The sequence below is a fragment of the Stenella coeruleoalba genome (genome assembly GCF_951394435.1).
Source record: "Stenella coeruleoalba genome assembly, chromosome: 15".
NCBI classification, from domain to species: Eukaryota; Metazoa; Chordata; class Mammalia; order Artiodactyla; family Delphinidae; genus Stenella; species Stenella coeruleoalba.
Genome location: NC_137161.1, coordinates 22,159,130 through 22,179,231, shown reverse-complemented (window position 1 = coordinate 22,179,231; position 20,102 = coordinate 22,159,130). Strand labels below are relative to the sequence as shown.

At 43.9% G+C, this 20,102-nt stretch overlaps 1 protein-coding gene across 3 annotated transcripts in view; it reads left to right on the top strand.

Annotated features, from left to right (window-relative positions):
• Window positions 1-1,529: 1,529 nt before the first annotated feature.
• RPN2 (ribophorin II) overlaps window positions 1,530-20,102 on the top strand; it is a gene marked incomplete at its 3' end in the record, with an annotated part of 54,281 nt that continues 35,708 nt past the window's right edge. The window contains exons 1-4 of one of the 3 annotated variants that reach the window (XM_079945884.1): window positions 1,530-1,781; window positions 5,584-5,777; window positions 16,141-16,236; window positions 16,805-16,980. In XM_079945884.1, the coding sequence (XP_079802010.1) occupies window positions 1,769-1,781; window positions 5,584-5,777; window positions 16,141-16,236; window positions 16,805-16,980 (479 nt within the window). In that variant the 5' untranslated portion in view covers window positions 1,530-1,768. Of the gene's footprint in view, window positions 1,782-4,064; window positions 5,778-16,140; window positions 16,237-16,804; window positions 16,981-20,102 lie in introns of those variants that run through there. The other 2 variants (XM_079945885.1, XM_079945883.1) reach the window with 2 other exon arrangements.

Genomic DNA, 20,102 nt, shown 5'->3' with positions numbered 1-20,102 from the left:
AGTTTACACAGTAAAAAAGCAATAAGTCAAGCTCTGGTCTGTAGCATGTGCTGACTGTATGGGGTAAATATTCTTATTGTAGCCAAAATTCAGCTATTAATGTTACTGGGAAGAGATTTGTAGTAGCACACCATGATATAAGATTTTTACTATTCAGATATTATAGATATAAGCTACCACAAAAACACAGATGATGGTAAAATACAGCAAAATAATTAGGAAATGATGACTTTGGTTTTCAATATACTTTATTTCATTGTAAGTGCGTATAGTTTAATTTTTCTAAATAGCTGTATTTAACAACCAATTTGCAAAATTCCTTTTATTTATATATATGTTTATTGAAGTATAGTTAATTTACAATGTTGTGTTAGTTTCTGGTGTACAGCGAACTGATTCAGTTATACATATATACTCTTTTTCATATTCCTTTCCATTTTGTTTTATTACAGGATATTGAATACTGTTCCTTGTGCTATACAATAGGACCTTGTTGTTTATCAAAATTCCTGATAAATTTAACAGTAGACTCTCCAAGCGAGTATGAGGCTTCAGCACACCATTGGTTGTCTTATTACTGAGTTGGAAAGAGTTCTTTATATATTCTAGATCAGTGCTGTCTAATAGAATTTTCTGTGGTAATGGAAATGTTCTATAGTTCTTCACGGTCCAACATGATCTCCACCAGCCACATGTGGCTACTGAGTGCTTGAGATGTGGTAAGTACAACTGACAAACTGAATTTTTAATTTTAATTAATTTAAATTCAAATTAAAATATCCACATATTTAATGGCTAGTATACCATACCCGACAGCACAGTACCAGACATAGAAAGAACTGACTCTCCCTTATTTAGGATAATAATTTCCGGGACACTAATTATAGTAAGAGTTATCGCATAGTGAATACTTCATATGTTCATAATAGTTAAAAGCACAGATTATGGAGTCAGACTGTCCGGGTTCAAATATTTCAGTTTCCTTCTCTATAAAATGGGAATACAAATAGTGCATATTTCACAGAATGGTGATGAGGAGTAAATGAAATAGTGTACATGGAGTGCTCAGTACACTGTCGGGCTATCCCATAAACTCCCAATAATCGGAGTTAGCTATTATTGAGTTCTTAGATAAGTCACTTCCTTTTTTGAGCCTGTTACTTCGTCTGTAAAATTGGGCTAATATTCTCCTGATACAAATGCTGTGCAAATCAGTTAAAAAATCACTCGTAGGTCAGTTATTAAGAACCGAAACAATCTTTGGAGAAAGTTGCCATAATTTTTAATTTTCTAACAAAACCCGAAACCCCTCGAACATTGCTGGCCCTTCCCCACCTCACCCTTCCTATTCCTTTAAAATCGGCCGGGCTGCAGAGAGACGACTGAGTGACAGCGCAATAGGCCAATCACAGGAGGACGCGTATAAGGCCCACCCCCCCCAAGGCCTCGTCCAACCGCGTGCCGGCAGCGCCCGGAATGGGATGGTTGCGAGGCGGTCGGTTCCAAGTGGGCCAGGGTGCGGGGGGGAAGCGGGCCTGTACTCGAGGACTGCAGCGCACTCTGCGCGCGAGGACTGGAATTCCGGCCGCAGCTGCTGGGAGTGACCCGGCCCAGCGGGACGGCGGGGGACTGACCTGTGCCTAGAGCCCATCCTAGCACGCGGGGTCTGCCGCGAATCCCTGGCGTCCCCTCCGGCGCAGTCTTGGAGCCACTTTCCCGAGCGGAAGTCCGCCTGTGTCTCGGGCCCTGGTGGGACCTGCTAGGAGGAATGGCTCCGCCGGGTGAGGCGTTGCGCATGGCTCGACAATGGGGTCCCGCGGCCCGCAGGCCTTGGCGAGTGGGCCCTCGCCCGCAGGATACTAGTGCTCGCCACGCAGGAGCTGGCTAGGCGGGATCCCCTTACCCTGCGGGGCAGGGGCATGGGCCTGGGCATGGGTTCGGGCTCGGGCTTTTGGGCTCGAGGGTCTGACGAAGAGCTGGCCAGCGGGTGGGATTGCCGCGGAGGAGGGGTTGGGTACGGGTGCGGCGCGGAGCTGCGGGTCCCCCCGAGGCCCAGCCAGGGACCGCGGCCGCGGATAAGGCTCGGGCTGACTTAACTCATTCATTTGACTTGCGCGGGCTTCCGGGCCAGGAGGCGTAAGAGTGAGCTTTTGGCCAAATCATCCTGTTTTTTAAAAAATATTTATTTACTTATTTATTTGGTTGCACAAGGTCTTGGTTGCGTTAGGTAGGGTCCTGAGTTATGGCATGCGAACTCTTAGTTGCGGCATGCATGTGGGATCTAGTTCTCTGACCAGGGAGCGAACCCGGGCCCCCTGTTTGGGAGCACAGAGTCTTAACCACTGCGCCACCAGGGAAGTCCCTCGTCCCGTTTTTGGACCATGGTTTCCTTTTTAATGAAAGGGGCAAGACAGTCAGTCATCTCTCTTTGGGAGCTTAGAGCATGAGTCCTGAAGTTAGAGTCTCCGGTACAGACTTGGAGTCTGCCACGTATTCGTTAATGTGACCCTGTGCAAGTTACTTAATTTCTCTGCCCCTCAGTTTCTCATCTGTAAAATAGGTTAGTAAAGTTATCTATCTCATGAATTACAGTGAGTGTTAAATCAGATAATCTCCTTGCGTAGCGTGGAACAGTGCGGCACTAAGTAAGCGCTCAGTAAGCTTAACTATATTGCTAGGTATTGAGTGGGCACTGTGCAGGATGGAACCTCATGTAGTCTCACAACAACTTGGGAAATGTGTACTGTTATTATTTCCATTTGACAGACGGAATCTCAGAGAAGGGAAGTAACTTGCCCCAGGTAAAAGTGAATAAGTCAGTGAGCTCACTGCTCCATTATTTGAGAGGTTGAGGATAATAGAGCTCCTGCAGTTTGGTTCTCACCTAGTTACGTGTCTTAGGGCAGGTAACTATTTCTGAGACTCAATTTCATGGTCTGTAAACCGCACTCACTTGGATGTTGAGAGGATTTAATGACTAAATGGATGCAAACTACTTAGCATAGTGTGGGCATACCGTACACATGTTAAGTGCTCAAATTTTAGACCCCGCAGTTGTTATGATTAATATGAGGTGGGAATATCAGGATTCTGGCACAGATGCTGTGTTAGGGGAACTTACAGTCGACCTGGCAAAAGCTAGTCATAGTTACTCACTAGATCTTAAGGTATTGAGTGCGTGCATACGGGCCTCTCACTGTTGTGGCTTCTCCCGTTGCGGAGCACAGGCTCTGGACGCGCAGGCCCAGCGGCCATGGCTCACGGGCCTAGCCGCTCCGCGGCATGTGGGATCTTCCCGGACCGGGGCACGAACCACGTCCCTTGCGTTGGCAGGCAGACTCTCAACCACTGCGCCACCAGGGAAGCCCAGCATAAGTATCTTGATTCCTCTTTTACATCTTTCAATCCATTATCAATTCTGGCTTTAACTTTGAATTCTAGCCAGACTTCAACCACTTCTCAGTACCTCCATTGCTGTCACCCTGGGTTAGACCACCAGCATCTTTTTTCCTGGGTTATGGCAGTAGTCTTCTATCCTTACTTCTCTGTAATCTCAACACAGTATTGTTTATTCTCAACACAAAGTTCCTGTTAAAATGTATGTCGAGTCACTCCTCTGCTCAAGATTTTCCCGCGGCTCCCATCTCACTTTATAAAAGCCAAAGTCCCTATAATGCCCTGTGGATTTGGCCTCTGCTACGTCTGTTACCTTGTCCTTACTTCTCAACCCTTGCTTAATCCTCTCCAGCCATATTGTTCTCTTTGCTAAGGCGAAAAACACCATCTGCACTCCTGATTCAGGGTATTTGCCCTTGCTTTTCTTGGGATAGTTTCCCTCCAAATTTCTTTATGACTTGCTCCTTTTCCTTCAGGTTTACACACAATATCTTTATTTCTTAGGGCTTCACAGGCTACCATATGTAAAATTACAGCTCTTCCTGATATTCCTTCTGTGCTTTATTTTTCTTCATAGCACTTTTCACCTTCTAAGATGATGAATAACGTTTCATAATTATTTTGTGTAATGTCTTTCTTTTCCAACTAGAATGTAAGCTCCATGAGGTTAGGGGTTTTTGTTCTGTTTCCTGTTGTATTTTTAATACCAAAAATAGTGCTTGGTACATAGTAGGTACTTAATAAATATTTGATGAATGATGATCCACATTATAGATCTCTTTCTAGTTTTTTTCAAGAGCTTTTGCATTCTTTAGGTTATTTAACACACACGAGGACTTAAATAACACTAACACTCATGCCCCTAGTGTAGGCATCCCTTCTACAACATTCTCTAAAAAATAGTGGAGTGCGAACTCCATAGATAGACCTGGGTTTGAGTCCAAGATTGGCTATCTCCAAGCTGTTCTGGTCCTCGGTTTTCTTATTTGTAAAATACCTTTTTTAAGGTATTTAAGGTATTTCTAGTTCAAACTAAATTTGACGCTATAGGCAAAGGAGCAGTAATCATTAATGTTAACCTTGTGATTACTGTTACTTGGAAGGCAGACTGTTCATGAAGCTGCCCATCTGAATGCGTTTTTTTCCAAATGAAAAGTAGAAATGTTCCACTTCTGTGATTTCTCTCTGTCCCCTGGGGCATAATGGATGAGGATTGATTTTTCTTTCCATTTATTCAGCAAATATTAATTCAGTACTGCTATGTGCCAAGCAGTGTGCAAGATCTGGAATTACTGGGATGAATAAAAGCAACGGTCTCTGTCCTCATGAAGCTTACAGTCTAGCAGAGGAATAAGACATTACACTACTAATTTTAGTTGTGAAAAATTCTGCATAGAAGTGCAGGTTGCTGTGAGCAGATATAGGAACAACAACAACAATAATGTAATAGAAGGAGTAGCTAACATTTATATAGCACTTACCTATATATGTGCCAGTCACTAGCATTTTCTGTATTAACGCATGTAATCCTAACAACCCTGAGGTAGATACTGTTATTATCCCACTTTACACTTGAGAAAACTGAGACACAGCTGGTCACATTGTAACTGCCATGGCCACCTTGCTAAGAAGTGACAGAGCTAGGATTTAAACCTGGCCCCAGAAACCTCGTTGTTTGCTACTTTATAGTACTGGGACCTCATCCAAAGGAGGGCTGTTGGGAGGCTTCTTAAGGAAGAGATACTCGAAATCTGAAAGTCGAAATTAAGCAGGAGAAGGCATGCAAAAGAGCTGGGTGGGAAAGAACACGACTACTTAGAGGAGCAGAGAGCAACAGATGAAAGAGTGGGGGAGGAGATCTGGTTGGGACGGGCAAGGCCACGGGGAAGGATTCAGGATCGGGTTTGTCCTACGAGGCATACGAGTTACAAATGTACTTGAGATGGGAATGGCATGATGAGTCCCTTGCTTTAGAGGCACAGAAGCTGCTGGGAGGACTGTCGTTCAGAGAGTTGAAGACCATGCCCACCACTTCCCCAAGGCGTGTCTCCAGGTTGAACCTCCCAGTTCCCTCACCTTCCTCACATAATTTGGTTCCCAGACCTTGGTGTGCCTCATCATTGGAACTTTGTGTAGAACTTTGGAATAGTGTGGAGTGTATTTATTTAATAGTCGTTTCCCCCCAAGGTTCAAGCACTGTCTTCCTGTTGGCCCTGACAATCATAGCCAGCGCCCATGCTCTGACGCCCACTCACTACCTCACTAGGCATGATGTGGAGAGACTGAAAGCCTCGCTGGATCGCCCTTTCACAAGTTTGGAATCTGCTTTCTACTCCATCGTGGGACTCAGCAGCCTTGGTGCCCAGGTGCCAGATGTAAAGGTAAAGACCATTTTTGTCTTGGTGGCCTCATGCCTTCACTGGGTTCCTTTTGTGTACTTCAAAACTAACCCTTGCTCATTTGAGGATAACCAAGGCAGACCCAATATAATAAATATTTATATCAGTCTGACAGATCCTTTTTTTTTGTTGTTTTTTTGAATGCCCAATATATGTTAGGACCATGCCAGATGTTTTAGTAGAATATAAAGGAGAGCAAGTCATAGATTCTTTAGAAACTTTTTTTTTTTTTTTTTTTTTTTTTTTGCGGTACGCGGGCCTCTCACTGTTGTGGCCTCTCCCGCTGCGGAGCACAGGCTCCAGGCGCGCAGGCTCAGTAATTGTGGCTCATGGGCCCAGTCGCTCCGCAGCATGTGGGATCCTCCCAGACCAGGGCTCGAACCCGCGTCCCCTGCATTGGCAGGCGGACTCTCAACCACTGCGCCACCAGGCAAGCCCCTCATGCTGTTTTTGAACATATTTCCTTATCTCTTTAATTCCTATAAACTGATAGTTAGCTCTTGAGGCTTAATTATAATCAGGGTCAGTTTTCTTGGCAGAAATAGTTCATAGGCAGTGCTGTGTGCTTCCTATCAGTGGATGCATAATATCTGATTGTTTCATTTTTAGTTATGATAAAGTTGAATCAGTGGATTCAGGTGTTGTCATACTAATCTATCTCCTGTACACAGTATATAGTAGGGACTTGTTTTTTATCCATTCTGGCAATCTCTGTCTTTTAATTGGAGATTTAGTTCATTTATATATTTTTGTAACTATACTGTTGGGTTTAAGTTTACCATCTTGTTTTCTATTTATCCATTTTTTTCCTCGTCCTTTCCTGTCTTAGATTGAATCTTTTTTTTTTAATATTCCAGTTTATCTCTTATATTGGCTTTTTAGCTTACTTATTTTTTTAGAGGTTGCTCTAGAGATTGTAATATGCATCTTAACTTATCACAGTATACTTTGAATTATTATTTTGCCACATCACGAATAAGGAAGGAACCTTATAACAATATATTTCTCTTTAAACTCCCATCATTTGTACTATTGTCATACTGCTTACATTCTTTCAAGGGTCATGGCCTTGTCCTGTCTGTTGTCCAGCATCTCAGCTTCATCTATTTTGTTCAGTTTTACAGTTATTTATGACAGGCTGGTAAATTCAGTACGTTTATTTCTGTCCTGGTCAGAACTGGTAGTCTCTGTTGATGTCTTGCAATCCATTGCAATTGTTATTGTTTTTGATGCTCAAAATGTCCCGTTTTTGCTAGTGGGCCAGAATGTCTCTCTGTGTGTGTTTTGTTTGTTTCTATGTAATCCAGTAGTCTTTGAGAGTTTCTGATGTCCTTGGCTTAAATATTTTCTGGCCGAGACTAGAATCAGTAATTGTTATTATCTATTTATTTATTTATTTTATTTTATTGCGGTATGTGGGCCTTTCACTGCCACAGCCCCTCCCGTTGCGGAGCACAGGCTCCAGACGCGCAGGCCCAGCAATCATGGCCCACAGGCCTAGCCGCTCCGCGGCATGTAGGATCCTCCCGGACCGGGGCACGAACCCGTGTCCCCTGCATCGGCAGGTGGACTCTCAACCACTGTGCCACCAGGGAAGCCCCTGTTATTATTTATTGAATGTCTCATGTGCCAGGTACCCTGGATATGTTATCTTGAGTTGTCTTCATTCTATATGGTCAGAAATATTATCCTGTAATAGAGGAGGAAACGCAAGCTCAGAAAGGTTAAGAAAATTGTCCAGTGTCTGCCAACCATCATCTGCATAATGGCCCCCAGGTTCAAATCCAGCTTGAAGCCTGTTTTTGTAAATAAAAGTTTACTGGAACACAGCCACGCCCCTCACTCACATATTGCTGTGGCTGCTTTTGCACTTTAACAGTAGAGTTCAGTAATTACGGAAGAGACTTATCTGGCCCCCAAAGCCTAATATTTACTCTCTGGCCCTTTACAGAAAGTTTGCTAATCCCTGCTGTGTGAGAGCTGTGCTTATTCAGATTTCTTCCTGACAGCTATCTCTTGTTGCTGCCCAATATTTCCTTCCTGTGTGTGACTGTTAATGAAACAGACTTCCCTCATGTTGTTTTAAACCCTCCAGGTCAATATACCTCCTAATAAAATTAGTTTTGTTCAAGAGAAAAGAGTACAGGCAGCAGAGTCGCTAGTCCAAGTTTTTAATTCTGGCTCCATCTCTCTGTAAAATGGGAGTTGTGATGCCTTCCTCATGGGATCATTGTAAAGATAAAGTGAAATCATATTATGCCTAGTAAGTGACTGGCCCACGAAAGGCCCTTTGAATGGTAGCTATTATTATAATTATATAATATTATATTATAATTATTTAATAATTGTTATATTATAATTTTAAAAGTTTTGCTTCTATTTATAATTTATTCAGGTGAGTTCAGACAATGCTGGCGCAGATACTGTATGGAAGGCCCACAGTGTCTGTAAAGGGCTTGGGAAAGAGAGAGAACAGACAATTGGGAGACATAGGGTGGAGCAGTCTTGACCAGTAGAGGTTTTGTATCATAAGGTGTAGGAGAGAAAATTGGAATATTAGGCTAATGTTAAATTTTGGCGGATCTGAATGCAGGATGAGAGTTTTCTGCTGGTCTGTTTGAAAATTCTGTGGGACCATAGGATTCCGTCTAGGGGCCTCCTGGAGGAGTGAGGAGTGAGGCACTCTCACTCTAACTGAAATGATACTTTTTAAAATTAATTTATCAATCAATTAATTAATTAATTTTTGGCTGCGCTGGGTCTTCGTTGCTGCATACGGGCTTTCTCTAGTTGCGGCGAGCGGGGGCTACTCTCTGTTGCGGTGCATGGGCTTCTCATTGCAGTGGCTTCTTTTGTTGCAGAGCATGGGCTCTAGGCGCATGGGCTTCAGTAGTTGTGGTACTCGGGCTCAGTAGTTGTGGCTCGCTGGCTCTAGAGCACAGGCTCAGTAGTTGTGGCGCACGGGCTTAGTTGCTTCGCAGTGTGTGGGATCTTCCCGGACCAGGGCTTAAACCCGTGTCCCCTGCATTGGCAGGCTGATTCTTAATCACTGTGCCACCAGGGAAGCCTCAAATGATGCATTTTTATCTGTCTCATGATTTAGAGCTGCACGTGGATTTAGGTTGAACTCATGCCCCTATAGGTTTTCTCTGCTGATGTAATGGGTTTGAGGGCACGTTGGTCAGGGCTGAAGACATAGGCTGAAGCCATCCAGACAGCTGCAGTGCAGTGTGATTTGGGGGTAATTGCGTGATTAGCTGTGGGCTTTTTATTCATAATACAGACTCTAAAGTCACATTGGTTGGCTTCAAGATCTTGACTTCACAACTACACCACTGAGTAACCTGTGCAGCTTACCGAACCTTTCAGAATCTTTATTTTCTCATCTGCAAGATGGAGATAGTTATAGTACTCAGCTCACAAGTGATGGATGTAGGTTGGTTGGCATGGTGATGGCATGTAGTAATGGGTGTAATCAGTATTAGCTCTTAGTAGTACTATTACATGGTAGTAGCAGTAAATGTATGTTGATTGACATTTTATTTTTTCTCCTACTGTCATCCCCATTGCTTAATGCCTAATGAAGAGGGTGTTCCACAAATATTTGTTGAATTGTAAACTTTAGCTTAATAGAAATGAAAGTTCTCTGAATGTGCCTCTTAATTGGAAAATAAATGGGTTAATCACGTACTTCATTTTAATCACTTATGAAATGTGCTGTGGTGATGGTGTGATGTGTACATTGTAAGCAGTGGAAGGAAGGGAGTTGTATGGATATTTTGGAGTTGGTGAATTTCCTTATTAGAGGTGTACACTAAAGAAATCCATTGAGAGAGAGTCTCTGTTACTGTCACTTCCATGTAGTGGGATGTGTCCTGCTCAGCTGTTGTTGCTTTCAGCTGAGTAGAGAGAACTCCCTCAGTTCTGCTAGATGCACTGAGTTGGTTGTTCTCACAGATAGATCATTAGGGGAGATTTTGGTTATTTTGTCGAAAGAGATTCAGCAGCAGAACTGAGAGGAATGGGGTTTAATAAGAATATGAGAGTAGAGCGCAGCTCTGGGAACAGTGGAGTGTGGAATGAGAGTTGATTTTAGGTGTTATGAAGACTGAACATCTTTCATTTTGGTATCAAGTACTGTGTATGTATATTTTAAAAACATAAGCACATGAGAACGGCGATTTTATAGATTTTTTTAAAAAAATAAATTTATTTTATTTATTTATCATTTGGCTGTGTTGGGTCTTTGCTGCTGCATGCGGGCCCTCTCTAGCTGCCGTGAGTGGGGGCCACTCTTCGTTGCGGTGTGCTGGCCTCTCATTGCGGCGGCCTCCGCTGTTGTGGAGCATGGGCTCCAGGCACACGGCTTCAGCAGCTGTGGCACATAGGCCCAGCAGTTGTGGCTCTCGGGCTCTAGAGTGCAGGCTCAGTAGGTGTGGTGCACGGGCTTAGTTGCTCCGTGGCATGTGGGATCTTCCCAGACCAGGGATCAAACCTATGTTACCTTGTGGGGTTAAGAATCCCCACACGCCGGGCTTCCCTGGTGGCGCAGTGGTTGAGAGTCCTCCTGCCGATGCAGGGGACGCGGGTTCGTGCCCCGGTCTGGGAGGATCCCACATGCCGCGGAGCGGCTGCGCCTGTGGGCCATGGCCACTGAGCCTACGCGTCCGGAGCCTGAGGCCGGGAGAGGCCACAGCGTACTGCAAAAAAGAACAAACAAACAAACAAAAAAGAATCCCCACAGGTGGATCCTTAACCACTGTGCCACCAGGGAAGTCCCTATAGATATTATTGCTTAGCTTTTTATAAGACTTAGGAACATTGAGGGTTATTTTGTATTCGTTTTAATGAAAATATTAAGTAAATGGGAGACATACTATGCAAAAATTGTGATGGTAGATTAGATTCTAATGACTGAAATCAGGACACATTAGACAGTGTTCACAGGTTGTCAATCAGGCACTTTCCTGATCTGTGAAAGGGGATAAGAATATCTACCTTATAGAGTTGTTGTGAGAATTAAATGTGATAATAAGTGTAAAGTGCTTAGCTCAGTATCTGGCACATGGTGAGTGTAAGGTAAGTATATCTGTATCCATTCAACAAGTGCTGAGTGCTTTTTGAGGGCCAGGCACTCAGCCAGTTACTGGGAATAGCAGAGAAGCAGGCACTCCTTCAGGCAGTAATCATTTTATGGAGCATCTGCTATGTGCAAGGTATTATGCTAAGTGCAGAGGAGCTCATTAACTAGTGAGAGACAGGAACCATAAGAGAGAGAGCAGGTGTGAGTACAGAGACACATGTAACATGTAGTGCGTGGAAAGTGCCAGGGGAGTCCAGAAGAGGGAGCTGCTCACTCACCCGGTCTTCTGAGAACACTTACTCTTAGTTCCAACCTTGTACAGGGGGAGTTACCATCTGCGCTGGCTGCTACACGATTCCTTTAGTCATTCATCAGATGTCTAGTGAGTTTCTGCTGTGTGCTGAGCATGATGCTGGGCACCGGGGATTCAGTATTGAACAACAAAGAGAGCGTCTGCCTTTTGGAATGTATACTCTAATAGTGGAGACAAGCATTAGTCGTGTAATAAATATATACATGAATATTTATAACAATGGTAAGTTTTATGAAGGTGAGATGTATGGTGTTATAGGTGTGAAATAGGGGACTTTGACCTGGTCAGGGAAGGCACTTCTAAAGAAATCTCTGAACTTAAATCTCACTCTGTATACCCCTAAATTACAACTCCTTGAGGGCAGGAACTTTGTTGATTTTATTTGTTGTGTATTTCCAGTATCTAGAGAGCACCTGGCAGGTGGTAGTACTCAATAGCTGTTTATTAAATGAAGGAAGGTATGATGGGTCTGAATTCTAAAAGGAACGTAGGATTTAACCAGGAGATGGGGAGGGAAGAGACTTTAGCCAGAGGAAGTAGCACGTGCAAAGGACCTGTGCAGTTAGGGAGCAGATTACATTTGAGAGACTGCAAGGAGGCTGTGTAAGGACAGAGAATGCGAGAGAGCTAGAGAGGAAGGCCGGGGCTAAGCCTCCGTGCCTTGGTAGTCAGAGGGAAGATTTTGCTTTTTCTCTAAAGAGAAGTTGATTTTAAGCAGCAAGTATCAGGATCTAGTTTTCATTTTGGAAAAGTTTCTGTCCTGCCTTGTGGAGGACAGACTTTCGCAGGGGAATATGGCACAAGATTGAATGCTGGTGGGGTACAAAAGATAACACCTGGACTTCTGACTTTTGCCACATGAATGGATGGTTGGGATTCCTTAGGATAGGAATACAGGAAGAGAATTAGGTTTGTGCAGGAAAGATCATAAATTCGGTCTTAAAGATGTTGAGCTTAAAATGCCTTTGAATCATGTAAGTGGCCTTTGAGAGAAGTCTGGGCTGGGGGTACAAATCTGAGAAATATCTGCATAGCGGTTCTGGATGAAGCCATGGGCATGATTGAGATCACCTAGGAAGAGAGGGGATGGATGAGAAGTGGGCCTAGGAGTTGAAAAACTCCAGTGTTAAATGGTCAGGCAGAAGAGGATGAAACTTGAGGAGCAGCTGAGAAGGAGGAAGAGAGCCAGGGGAGGGCAGAGGAATCCCGGAAGCGAAGGGAAGGGAATGTTTTAGAACAAGGAAGGTTCTATCTAGGGTTAAGGGCATGAGCATTGGAAAATGTCCTTTGGCTTCCATAATTTGGAGGTCATTGGTGGGAAGAGAGAGAAGGTAGCAGCTGGAGGGGAGAGAAGGATCAAGGTAAGTTTTACTTTCAAATCAGTCTTAAGTTTTGTTGATACATTAGGAGTTACCAGTGGAGAGGGAGAAGCTGAACTGACGAGATGGATGGGCTTCCTGATGGAGAGAACAGCCCGTACTAAGCCTAGAGGCTTAGAAGTGCTTGTTGTGTTGTGGGGGCCGTGAGTTGGCTGGAGCAGAGGGGTGGTCAGAGAGCATGTGGAAAAAGCCGGCCCAGCTACCAAGACCTGGTGTGGATGGAGGCTGTCGCCAGCGTGTGCCGCAGTAGCCTGCACAGAGCCTGGCAAGATTACAAAGCCTAGACTGAGAGGAGACGGGAGTTGGGGGCTGCTGCTGGAGAGGAAAGGGCAGATGAGAGAGAGAGATTTACTGTCTTCCTGGTTGCTGATTCAGGCTGGGGAGTTGTAGGGAAGAATGGACTGAGAAAAGCACTCATGTCCTTCACTCAGGAGGATATTTAGGTAGCTGGGCACAGAAAGTTGGAGGGGAACAGATAGGGGATGGACATTTAGGAGGCCATTTTCAGCCTTCACTTGTGAGGGTGAGTGTGGAACTAGGGCAGCAGGAGTTGGAGTTACAGATCCCTGCAAGCGGCCAGCTGAAGCCTCAGATCTGGGTGGGCTTACTGAGGGTCCAGAGTATGTTTTGTGAGGTCCCTCATTTTTGCCACTATTAAAACTAAGCTGTCAACATTTTGAGCTTTGAAGCCACAGACCCTTGGTACTGTTTACCTAGATCTGTCTGTGCAAACGAGTAGGCATGATGCTGGTTTTATTCAGGAGCAGGTCGTTTTTAATAGTCCCTTGAGAGAGAGAGACAGGTTGTATAGCTCAGACTCTGGAGCCAGGCTGCCTGGGTCTGAATTCCAGCTCCTCCATTAAGAGCTGAGTGACCTTGGGCAAGTCAGTTTCCTCTCTAATGCCCCAGTTTTCTTGTCTGTAAATTTAAGGTAATAGGAGGACGTAATGCATAGATCCCCCTATTAAATGAGAAATGCATATACAGCACTTGTCAACAGTGCTTGACACATTTTAAGTGCTCAAAAATTGGTAACAATGACCATAATCATTGTCTGGGGCCTTGGGTGTTGTTCCATTGCTAAAGCACCAGATGGCGACAAAGCACACATCTTAAGCTTGCCCACATTCTGCTGAAAGGATTCCTTGAGTAGGTTGTTTTCTTCAGATCCCTAATTTGTGCAGTATGAAGTATTTTGTTTCTTTTCTTTTTCTTTTTGGATTCTTTCAGACTTCTGGTTGAAACTCATTTGTTTGAGACTCTTATTTAAGTATTATTCATAAAATTTAAAACAAAAGTTTTTTGGTTGAAGTAGCGCATGCATACGGTAAAATACCAGATAATACAGAACAGCTATTAGTGAAAAGCAACCATCCATCCTGTGGCCCACCTTGTCCTACTCCTGGGAAGCATCCACTTTTAACTGTTTTTATTACCATTTAATTTTGAATAACTGAATTTTATATTACCTCAACCAAAATATTTAGTGCTATAACTAGCTATTAAATGTTATTTCTTAATATAGTAGGAATAGCATGGGTTTTCTTATGTGCCTACTCTGTGCCAGGCACTGTGGTGGGAATTTTTCAAAGTCTCTGCTCTCAAGTAACTAGTCCCTGGGGGGGGAGGTAGTTAGTACAGTGTGGTAAGTGCTTTGGGGGAGTGCTCGGGAGGGAAGGCACCTGGCCTGTCCTGGATGAATGTCAGGGAAGGTTCTCTGGAAAAGGTGACATCTGAGCAGAGGTGAAGATGGGACTTGGTTTGGCAGGCAAGAAGGACAAGGGAAAGGTGCTCCTGGCACGGGGTGGGGGGTAGCAGGGTCAGGAACATAAATGGTGAGAGCATGTTATGTCTGGGAAGCTGCAGTGGGGTGGAGGGTAAGATTTTGGAGTTGGAGGTGGGGCTGTGGTGAGGAAGCTGGCACAGAGAGTGAGGGTCAGTCATGAGGGCATTTTAAAAAATATATTTATTTATTTATTTATTTATTTATTTTTGGCTGTGTTGGGTCTTCGCTGCTGCATGCGGGCTTTTCTCTAGTTGCGGCGAGCAGGGGCTGCTCTTCATTGTGGTGCACGGGCTTCTCATTGCAGTGGCTTCTCTTGTTGCAGAGCATGGGCTCTAGGCACGCGGACTTCAGCAGTTGTGGTGTGCAGGCTCAGTAGTTGTGGTGCCTGGGCTTAGTTGCTCTGTGTCACGTGGGATCTTCCTGAACCAGGGCTCGAACCTGTGTCCCCTGCATTGGCCAGCGGATTCTCAACCACTGTGCCACCAGGAAAGTCCCAGTCATGAGGGCATTTTATGCCAGATCAGAAACTTTGAGTCTTGTTCTGAGAAGGATAAGGAGCCACCCAAGGGTTTTAATAGCAGAGTAAGGTGGATACACTTGTCACCAAGACAAAGCTTGTGGTGCTGGCCGCATGACAGGCCAATAATCGAGAGATGAGGTATTGGGGCAAGGAATAAAGACTTTGTTCAGAAAGCCAGCAGACCGAGAAGATGGGCTCATGCCCCAAAGATCCATCTTGCCTGAGTTAGAATTCAGGCTCCTTTTATAGTAAAAGGGGTGGGAATAAAGTCAAACACTTCCCGGTTCCCATCAGCCTCCAGAGGGGTTGTGTTAATTTCTTCCTCCCTGCAGTCATTCACAGGTGGGCCTGGTCGGGATGTTTCCTGTGAGCTAAACAAAGATATTTTAGCTTAATGCTCATAACCTGGGAGGTCATTCCCAGAGTTGCGTCATCATGTATAATTTAAGCTTATAGTCAGCATCCCTTTAGTGATTAACTTGTAATAGGATACAAAAGGTTCTTCCCTATTACACTTTTGCACCTCGTAAAGATCACTCTTGAAGCAGTATGCAGAATGGATTGCATGACTTGAGACCAGTTAGGAGATGAGTGTAACAGTCTCCATGAGAAATGGCAGGGGCGTGACATAAGGCAAGAAGGGAAGCCAGAGAGTGGGGATCGGGTTTGAGAGACTCGATAGGCTTGGAGGGTGAGGGAAAAGTCGAGAATGAGTCCTAGGTTTCTGATTTAGGTAGTAGGTGCATGGTGATGCCCGTACATGAGCCGGAACGTCCAGATGAAGAAATAGAAGGTTTCTAGCTTATGTTAGATGTGTTGAACCTGACTTAGCTTTGGAGACATCGAAGTGGAGACACTGCCATTTATTAGCTTTGTCACCTTCATTACATTACTTACCAACTCCAAGCATCAGTTTCTTATTCTGTTAAATGGGGATGATAGTATCTGCCACAGGGTCCTTATGTTCATTAAAAGGAAGAGCATCATAAACACCCCACACAGGTTATGGCCAGAGCAGGTGATCAGTGGAAGTGGTTCCTTTCTAGGTTCAGAAGGACGAGAGTGCCTTCAGGTTTGCTCTTTCTATGAAGTTAGCATTTTGGGATAATACAGTGTTCTGTGGAAAATATCTGCTTGAAAAATGAAATCTTGTGTAGCTCTCATACTTTAAGCCATCATGGATTGCTGAGAATTATAAAAACACATACAGTTTTCCTAATCACTGTGTATTTCACCACTTATCATTGACTTTCCCCCCGTTTAGCAAGCATGCACCTTCATTAAATCAAACCTTGATCCAAGCAACGTGGATTCCCTTTTCTATGCTGCCCAGTCCAGCCAGGCCCTCTCAGGGTGTGAGGTGAGTCCAGCTTCTGACATTTACATTTACTTTAAACTGTAAAGTGTATTTTTAAAAAGGGAAAGTCATGTCAGAATATTTTTTTTTTTTAGCAGTGAGACCCCATTAAGTGTGGGTGGGAATTCCATTCTTGTGATTTTTTTTCTTCTTAAAGAAATAGACTTTTTATTTTTCCCAAGTTTTCACTTTTCATGAATTTTAAATAACTTTTTCCTATAGTTGCCTCTCTTCTGGGAAGTCTTATTTTTTTCTTTTAGTCTCCCTTTAACATTTAAAAATGTTTAAAGCAAAAGAAGAATGCCCCCACGCCAGATTTCTAGAAATCCATTTTTTTGAACACAGGAGAAGAGCCATATCAGTAGACAAGTGACTTGCCAGAATCTTTTTAAAAGTGTTATGCTGAGGTTTTACAGATATTTAATTCTCCCATCTGAGATGTCGAAGAGGGGTGATCACAGCCCAGGCGGGTGGTGTGACCTCGGCAGTTGCTCTGCCTGCCATCTTTGGCGTGCCTTCCACAGGCTGGCAGCACCTGTTCTAAACTCTGTGTCTACCCATCCTTTCTTAGATCTCTATTTCAAATGAGACCAAAGATCTGCTTCTGGCAGCTGTCAGTGAAGACTCCTCTGTGGCCCAGATCTACCACGCAGTTGCAGCCCTAAGTGGCTTTGGCCTTCCTCTGGCTTCCCAAGAAGTGCTCGGTGCCCTTACCTCTCGCCTCAGCAAGGAGGAGACCGTGCTCGCGTAAGTCACCATCTTGAGCGCTTCTCAGGCTACTATCCTGAGAGGCTTCATCCACTGGTTTCACAAGTATTGTCTGGGCACCTGCTATGTGCCAGGTGCTCTGCTGGCACTGCAGATGTCATATTGTGCTAAGGCAGGTAAGGTCCGTGTCCTTGTGCAGCTCGCCAAGACACGGTCTCCCTCAAGCTGCTCCAGCAGAAGCAGATACTGAGTCCGAGCATAAACACACTGCCACAGAGACACGACTGCCTTTGAGGTTAGGGGCTGAAGCAAGGGTAGGGGTGACCGAGGGAGAGTGGGGCCAGAGAGCCATGTGCATCTCTTACTGCAGCTTGGCCAGGCCATGGTGAGATGTTGGCATTGGAGGCTCCGCCCTGGAGGAGGGCTCACGGGTTCCCTTGGAGAGGTGGGGGAAGTAGGGCCTCAGAGGGGGGAGTATTCTAGGGATCAGACCCTGCTCCTCTGCAAAAGACTCAGGCGAAGGAGAAGCACCTTATAGGAAGGAACTATACGTTTAAATGTTGCAACTGACTCAAGGATGTTTACTAAAGTTAAAAGTAATAGTATATGTAGTTTTTTTTTTTCCCCTTTGACACTGAAACTCCTCATTTAACACAGTATATGTATTTTTCGTTTTCTGTGTGTCCCCCATTTAATTGCAACCCTGAGACAGATTGGAGCACCTGGACTCCTATTCATTGTTCAACAAGATGTTAGTGACACCAGTTCCCTACTGCAGAATAGTCCAGTTGTTTCCCAGGGTTTTTTCTTTTTTTTTTTTTTTTTTTTGCTGAGAACCAAAATGTTTCTAAACTTGAAGCTTTGTTAAGGGCAGGGCTCACAGTCAGTTGACGTTCTCCCTGTCACTCTCACGCCCTATTCATATTCACATGGTCAGTAATCAGTGACTTTGGGGCTGGTACGTTTCTCAGGAATGACATTTTCCGCACCCTTTGCCCAATGCTTGGCCCTGTGGTCCTCCTGTTTCAGATTACATTACTTTGATCTCGTCCCATAATCCCTTGTGGAATGCCTCTGCAATCACCACCATATCTCCTGTCATGAGATAACGGTCAGTGCCTTACTCTGATGCCACCTTCTACAGAAAAATCTTTCCCTTTCCCTCTGAGCAAAAAGGAAAATCTCCCTCCTCTAAACCCCAGAACAGAAAGAAGTACAAAGAAAGTACATCCATTTTGGAGTGAGTTAGACTTGGGTTTGAACACCAGCTTTGTTTCTTTCTTGCTGTGTGACTTTGGGCAAGTTAGTAACCTCTCTGAGCCTCATCTGTAAAATATTACCAACAATCCTTACATCATAGAACAAATGTCAAGATTAAGTAAGATAATACATGTGATGAGCCTAGTGCAGTGCCTGGTCTTAACGGGCATGGGACAAATGGAGTTTGTGCTCTCTAGAGCATTTCCTTCTTAGGTCCCTTTTTTAGGGAGCTGGTTACTTCCTTGGTTGTATTGTTTTTTCTGCATTAGATTTTAAGCTTCTTTACTTATAGTGCTCAGAGAGCCTGGCACATGGCAGATGCCCAAGAAAGAGTTAATGAAGGCTGAAACTATACTTTTGTGTTTCTATTCTATCCTCTTGCAAAAAGCTTCAGGTAGAAAGACCACACACTTGGGGTGAGAGAGAACTGTGTCCAGACTCTTCTACTTAATACCTCTGTGGCCATGAGCAGGGTGTTTAACCTCCCTAAACCTCAGTGTTTCCATATGTAAAACAGGGAGAATGATATCTGTCTCATAGGGTTATTGTGAAGATCAAACTGGCAGCATGCCTTATATAATATTACTACTAATTTACCCTATTTAAGCAAATCTGATATAGATTAGGACTCTTCTAAATGGGCCTTCTACATTTAACTGGACTTATTCTAGGAAACGAATGTTCATAAACTTGTCTAGAATGGTAAAAAACATTAGTAGCTTTGAATGAACAATTTGAAAAGATTCTATTGTGGTCTCTCATAACCCAATTTCTTTGAATCATCTGCTGTTTATTAGCAAGACAGGATCTGCTTTCTTAGCGTTTGAATATAGTGCTCCAGAAGGAGAGAAACTGCTGGAGTATAAGTAATTAAAGCCAATGACAAAACTTTTCAAAAGCTAAGTGGATTAATTTCATTCTAAAAACTTCTGAGGTTGTTACCAGCATGACGCTTATTTGTTCCAAAGAAGAGAAAAATGATATCTTAATTGAAAAGTTCTTTCTAGGCTCTCCTAGCAGCCTTTTCTGGGCTCAGCATTTATCACGGGCAGATGTGGGATTTTTATCTTGTTTGGAAATTCAGGTTTCATTTTCTCAAGTCTGTTCTAACAACAAGCATCCCAGAGGGGTCATTGAACACTCTGGGGCTTCCCTCTCTGTGAATTGTGACTCCTCTGTTTTCCAGCTTACCATCTTAATGGAATTCGTTTTCCATGGAGGGAATCTAAATTGTTACGATTGTGATGAAAGCGGACAGATTCTCGCTCTACATTCCCCAACACACCAACTTGATAAATGGTGGTTTTACACAAAGGCCCGGTCATCCCTTGGGAATTTGGGAACCTTTCTGGGGTGGACCAGCAGTTGGCTTAACCACCAGGGGTCCTCAGCTTTCTCTTTTCCACCCCGAGAAGCACCATTTGTATTTTTCAAGTTATCCACATTAAGAGAATAGAACGTAATAAAAAATCTTATGTGGACATACTTACTACATTCCGCCTTAAAAAGTTTATCTTGCAGAAATACACCCATAAGTGGATAAAAATATATGAATAAACCATAAAAAAGAATGAGGTACTGATACATGTTACAGAATGGCGAGCCTTGAAAATGTTACGCGAAGTGAAAGAAGCTAGACACAAAGGGTCACATTTGTATGATTCCATTTATATGAAATATCCAGAATAGGTAAATCCATAGAGACAGAACACAGGTTGCCAGGGGCTGGCGGGGAGGGGACAGGGCAGGGGATGGGAAATGGAGTGAAGCTGTTTAATGGGTATGGGGTTTTATTTTGGACTGATGGAAATGCTTTAGGACTAGATAGAGGTGGTGATGGCACAGCGTTGTGAAATACACTAAACGCCACTGAATTGTTCACTTTCAAATGGCTAACTTTA